This window comes from Triticum dicoccoides, chromosome 5B (assembly GCF_002162155.2).
Source record: "Triticum dicoccoides isolate Atlit2015 ecotype Zavitan chromosome 5B, WEW_v2.0, whole genome shotgun sequence".
NCBI lineage: Eukaryota > Viridiplantae > Streptophyta > Magnoliopsida > Poales > Poaceae > Triticum > Triticum dicoccoides.
Window position 1 is genome coordinate 327,865,114 of NC_041389.1, and position 6,468 is coordinate 327,871,581.

Genomic DNA, 6,468 nt, shown 5'->3' on the forward strand with positions numbered 1-6,468 from the left:
GGGGGAGGCTTGGGAGGGACTCCAAGTAGGATTCCTCCTACTTGGGCGCCTCCTATGGCTGCTCCTCCCTCCCTCCCACCTATATATATGAGGAGGGGGCGCCTAGCACAGAACAACATCAATTGTTAGCCGTGTGTGGCACCCCCCCTCTATAGTTTACACTCTAGGTCATATCCTCGCGGTGCTTAGGCGAAGCCCTACACAGATCACTTCACCATCACCGTCACCACACCATCATGTTGACAGAGCTCATCTAATTCCTCGACATCTTGCTGGGTCAAGAAGGCGAGGGACGTCATCGCGCTGAACGTGTGCAGAACTCGGAGGTGCCGTACGTTCGGTGCTTGATCGGTTGGAGCTAGAAGAAGTTCGACTACATCAACCGCGTTGTCAAACGCTTCCGCTTATGGTTTACGTGGGTACGTAGACACACTCTCCCCCTCTCGTTGCTATGCATCTCCTAGATAGATCTTGCATGAGCGTAGGATTTTTTCTGAAATTGCGTGCTACGTTTCCCAACACTCACCCTCTGAAAGAAAGGAAAATATAAACAGGTCCTTGGGAACCGATTAACCACACATACCAATGCGAGATGAGGGTGCGCCGCTCCCTCCCGTAGCCGACGAGCAACCTTGGATGAGCGCACATATTAATGACGGATGGGAAGTCTCGACCTTCAATCCAAACAGACCAGCACGCCTGAGAGATGATGAATCATCAGTACAACACCACATGTGTCGGTTTGATAGGTCTCGAGCACGTCCAGACACTGCAATCGGCAAAATCCAATAGACCTGAAGCCCAGTAGCAAGCCCGAACAACCAGACACCCATATCCACCACCCTTGAGAAGAGATCTGGCGTATTATTCTCTGCCGCCATCGCCACCACCGGAGTCGAAGAGATGGACGGCAGAAACTACTCAGCTAGGCTAGAAGAAACTACCCTACTGTACACAGGTCCACCCGGCTAGACCGGCGTCCTCTCCTCCCCGTCAACATCAAGGCCGTCCAGAGAAGAGGACGGCACAATCTGGCGAAAATGGGATTGCCTTTTTGTTCGACTGGGAAACCGTAAGTGAAAGCTCTTTAGGGCATGAGCAATGGAGGCATCTCCTGTGATGCCTCAGCTATTTATTTAAGCAAAAAGTAGTGAGGCCATCGTTTCTCAAATTTACTAGCCAACCATGACTGCACCTTTTGGACCCCATCGGGCAACACACCTCTTCGCTGGCGTTCTTCTTCTTGTCTACTTCTCTCCTCACATGCATCAACATCCCTCCACTTTTCTCCGTTCTCTCATCTTTTACACTTGAAGAGGCCGGCTCTTCTACAAGCTACACCACCACATGCAGGGCTATAGCTTTTTGTCCGAGCATAGCTACAAGCCTACATGGACCTGCGGAGCAACACGTTGAGGCTACCCATCGGACATGCCCTTATAAATCAGAACATACGTGGATGATCAATCGATCAAACAATACGTCACATAGGGAGTATATATATTATATGCAACCAAAGGGGACAAGATGGCAGTCAGTGTTAATGGATGCGACCATTCGTGATCAGATATTCCTAAGCTGCGAACGTTTGGGTCGGCGCGGACAAAAGTGAAGGCTCAATGCGCCGACCCAAACCCAAAACGCGTCCGTGCCGACCCATTTGCTGCCCAAATTTGCGACAGAAATGCGTCGGCGCGTACGCGAAAGCGGACGCCTGACGCGCCTTCTTGGTGTCCGCCGCGTCTCCACCTAGCGACCATCCAACTACCCGCGGTTAGCTTGGTCAGCTTAATTTATGATGACCCGCCCACCTCGGACCCACGCATCAGCGACGACGATTGGCCTTTATTAAGCCGAGCGCGAGGGGGGGAAGCCCCCCACCCCGTCCCCATCTCACCACCCTATGCTCCCTTGTTGGCGACAACCCTAGCAACCGCAAAGGGTGGGCTTCTTCTCGGCAAGGGCAAGGCCCCCGCCACCCCCGCCCCCGACTCCGCCGGCGTATTCCCGCCGACCGTGGCAGCGCGTGAACTTCCCAGTGCACCAGGCAAAGTGGCACTGGGAGAACCGCGTCCCTCTCCCCTACCCCGACATCACCCTGCCACATGACTGGCACCTGGATCTGGAGAGGATTCCAGTGCCGACGGCGCCGCGGTCGGCGAGGGCGCATGCGGAGGAGGTGCGGCGCCGGCGGACGCTGCTGACGCCGGAGCAGCGCCGCGACCACGCCTACGACATCGACTTGCTCTATTGGGCGCGTTGGTTCGCCTTCGAGCATGAGGAGGCCAGACGGCGCGGCGTCCGAGGCGCGCATGGCGGAGGCCATGGCGCTGTCGGCAGCCGGCGACTGCATGGTGCCGCCACTGGCATCGCCATCTCCAACCAAGGCCGATCCGGAGCCGACCCCCATCGAGCGCTATTCCCGGACCGGGGTAGCGCGCAAGTGGGTCAGCGCGCCGCCAGTCCGGATGCGGGCGACGGAGGCGTAGAAGGCGGCCTACCTCGAGCAGTGGCGCCAGCGAAGGCTGGCCGAGGACGAGTACCTCGAGCAGCTGGAGCGCGAGGCCGAGGAGGAGGCGCGCTGTGCCCAGCCGGCGGCGGCACAGCCCCCGACGGAAGACATCGCTAGGCTCTGGAACACGGCGTTCCTCTGGGCTAGCTCGTCGCCGACGCTGATCGACCTCACCGGCCCCGACGTCGACGAGGACGACTCCTAGGGCAGCGCGCCGCCTCGTAGTTTAGTTTTAATTAATGTTTTAGTTAATGTAATGTGGACGCGTGGACTCTCGCAGGTTTTTGTATTTTTAAAATTTTATGTGTTTTTTTTGTTCGCACGCCGTAAAATTGGGTCCGGACAGCGTTGGATGCATGCGCCAACCCAATCGCAGAAGGGGATGTTGGTGTCCGCCCGCCGATCTAAACGAAGGAAAAGTGAACCATTTTGGGTTGGCGAGTTGGAGTTGCTCCGACCGAGGTGAAAATTGGGGACGTAATTTTCGGTGTGCGGAAACAATTTCCTGCCAAACGCTGCCCCGCGTGCTAGCTAGTCCGCCGTCCGGTCCCCTCTCCGGAAACCTCCTCCAGCTCCAGCGATGGCGCGGAAGAGCAAAGGGAAGAAGACCAGAACCAAAAGAGACCCACCTTCCTCCACCACGGTTCCTCCCCCGCCGCCGGTGGAGACACAGGCTACGGCGCCGGACGTCTCGATCGACGTGCTCGCCGAGTTCGACATCTTCAGCATTCTCCGCCGTCTCTGCCTCGCCGACCTCCTCCGTGCCGCCCTCGCCTGCCACCGCTGGCGCCGCCTGGCCGCCAGCTGCCTCCCTCGCGCCCCTCCTCTCCTCGGCCACTTCTTCCACCCAACCCAAGTCAATCCCCCGTTCCCGCTGGAGGAAACCAAGGATCCCGACACCCCCGCCGTGTTCGCTCCCCTCGACGCCTCCTCCCCGCGCCTCTCCCTCGACTTCGCTCCGGAGGCCTTCCGCTTCCACCTCTACGACTCGCATCAAGGCCTCCTGCTTTGCGAGCCGTCCGACCCCCTTCCCAAGGAGGTCATCCCCCGCTTCCTCGTCCTCGACCCGGCCACCCGCCGCCGCACGCTCCTCCCGCCCCCGCGCCGCGACACGGTGCCCGATGACCGCCGCTGGCGCAGCTCAAGGTACTACGTCGGCTCCACGCTGCTCTCCCGCGCTCACCCGAGCAAGCTCTGCTTCGAGTCTGTCTGCTTCGCCATCGACGGCGGCCACCCTCGCGCCTGGGTCGCGTCCGTCGACAACGGCGACTGCAGCTGGCGCGCGCTCCCGCGGGACGAGGATGTCGTGGTCGATTTCGACCCCTGGCTGTTCGAAGGACGCTGCGTGCACGCCGCCGGGAAGATATACTGGCACATCTGCAACTCTGAGCGCGTGCTCGTGCTGGACCCTGTCACGCTCAGGTTCTCCTACCTGCCGGCGCCGCGCGCGCTGCGAATCGACGCGCTGGCTGTGTGCAAGTACCGCGTCGGGGAGACGCCGGATGGCCGGCTTTGCTTGGTCACGGACGGCCAGCAGCAGCTGCATCTCTGGGTGCGCGGGGAGGGCAGGTCGAGCGACAACGGTTGGCTTCTGGAGAGGAGGATCGTGGACTTGAGCGCGCTGTGCGACATGATTCCTGGCATGCCCAGCAACCGGATGCTCAGGACCCATTGCATCTGGCCCACCGACATGGACGCCGGTCGCACAGGGAAGGTGTTCATCAAGACCTGGGGATTTGGGCGCTACACGTACGATCTGCACACCGGCAAGATGGAGCGCCTGCCGACGCGAAGCGGCAAGGACTATGCGCACCCCGTCTTCGCCTACTCCCTGGCATGGCCGCCCACGTTCCTCGCTCCAGAGGACTGACTTCGGTAAACCCTGACGCCATTTTTGTCCAGCGATGTTGCTCGCTCTTTTGCACACTCGGATCAGTGTTTTTGTCATGTGTTGGCTGGCAGTAGTTTGTTCCATGTGCATAATACCATGAGTAAGTGCACTGGCTTTGGAGTAGGCTAGTAGAACCTGGAGGCACAAGTGTATCCATGTGAGGTTATAGGGAGTTTTTTCTTGCAAGATAGGTAGGATACTGAAGTGATTATGCTCTAAATGACATGGATAGGAGGCGATCATTCCAATATCTAAGTCTGTTTGAACTTCTGATCACAAGTGTCCTGTTGGTTGTAGAGATACACTTGATACTTCCCTAATTTGTGCGTTCATTATCCTATCCTGCCGTTTCACATTCAGAAAGTTTCCCAGTTACAACTTCTGAATTGTTCTTACACATTATCCCAGTATGCTTGAATGGTTTTTGATGTCCTGTATTACAGTCCCTTCATGTGATTTTCCTAGAACCAGTTTTACGTTGTAAGTAATTTTGGCACAAGGAACAACATAATATTTATCTAGTTAACTAGGTTGCTAATGAATTGTACTCCCGTTCTATGGTTTGCGCTTCAAAAAAAATATTACTCCCTCTGTATCAAATATAAGATCTTTTCTGACACTAAAACGTCTTATATTTTGATACAGAGGGAGTAATGTTTATTTTTACATTGCATTTTATACATTAGGTTTACATTTTAACCGCCCTGTATCTCTGATTTCCTTGCTCATTTTGATTTGTTATAAAATATCTTTTAGGTTACCTTTATAGTACCCAAAGCAGGCTGTTTTTATGCTGGAAGTTTTATTGAGCTTGTTCCGTAGGCTTGTCGCAGGTTTAAGAACGGATCTTTTAGCTTATGTCTGAATTGTATACCTCCGAAATCATTATCTAGTGTGTACCTTAATGCTTGTTTTCTCTTAGAAACTTGTCTTGTGCTACTGGGTTGGGAGCTGGTCCTTATTGTTAACATTAAGTGCCTCACTTTAACTTCTGATGTCACCTTTATATTCTTTTATCTTTATAATTGGTAATGGCACAATACTGCTTGTGTAATAATCGGTCATTTAGAAGATCAAAAACTAGAACGGATATTGTAACATTCTTATGATTAGATATGCGTCGTTCGCTATGTGATTATTGGTTAAGTACTTTGTACTCCTCTCTGTATGAAACCAATTCATGATTTTACTTAGGGACTTTTGGCCGCGTTTCGGTGCCTGGGTGCATCTGCACCCGTTCAAAAAACAATTCGTAAAAAATTCAGAAAAATTCAAAAAATTCCGAAAAAAATTGAGGTGGTGGACAATTTGATGCGTGAGGTGCGCCCCAATTTTCAAAATATTTGGACTTATGTGCAGCTCTCAGCAAAAAAGACAAATCAGACCAAAACAGTATATGAACAGTACACATTTTTACAGACCTCCGATTTGTCTTTTTTGCTGAGAGCTGCACATAAGTCCAAATGTATTGAAAATTGGGGCGCACCTCACGCATCAAATTGTCCACCACCCCAATTTTTTTTGGAATTTTTTGAATTTTTCTAGTATTTATTTTGATTTTTTTGATGAGCGCAGGTGCAGATGAGCTCGGGCTCAGATTTGGATTTTCGACTTATTCAGCTTTCTTTTCATAATACCATAACTGTCAAATGGTCTGAATTGGTGCAATCTTTCTGACAGCTCTTTGATTGAATTCTAAACGGTAAACAGCAGATACATGAGCTTAATGTTCTGGTTAGGAGTCAGTTTGATTTTTTTACTACTTGCTCATCTTATGTGCTGGTAAAATTATATCGGCTTATTTCAGTGCAAATTTGGTAGCTGATACTTCTGTCATTTCTATGATTCAGGCCGTGCGGTGACTTGTAAAGGAACTGGCGCATCCTTGTTTGAAGTCAGCTCTTCATATGCGGGTCACTACTTCCTCATTGTGTGCCATCTCTCGAGGGGAAGCTCTGATTACCTTGTCCTGTATGAGACCATTTAAGCAATCTTTTTTTTTTTTTTGCGGTTCTTTTGATGCTATGCTATCCAAGCGTCATTTGGATCCGATGATATTCAGCAA

General features: G+C 52.7%; 1 protein-coding gene across 1 annotated transcript; it reads left to right on the forward strand.

Annotated features, from left to right (window-relative positions):
* The first annotated feature begins 3,047 nt into the window (after positions 1 to 3,047).
* LOC119305460 lies at positions 3,048 to 6,468 on the forward strand. Its single transcript, XM_037581969.1, has 2 exons — positions 3,048 to 4,387; positions 6,254 to 6,468. The coding sequence occupies exon 1, from the start codon at positions 3,093 to 3,095 to the stop codon at positions 4,380 to 4,382; it is 1,290 nt and encodes a 429-aa protein (XP_037437866.1). The 5' UTR covers positions 3,048 to 3,092; the 3' UTR covers positions 4,383 to 4,387; positions 6,254 to 6,468.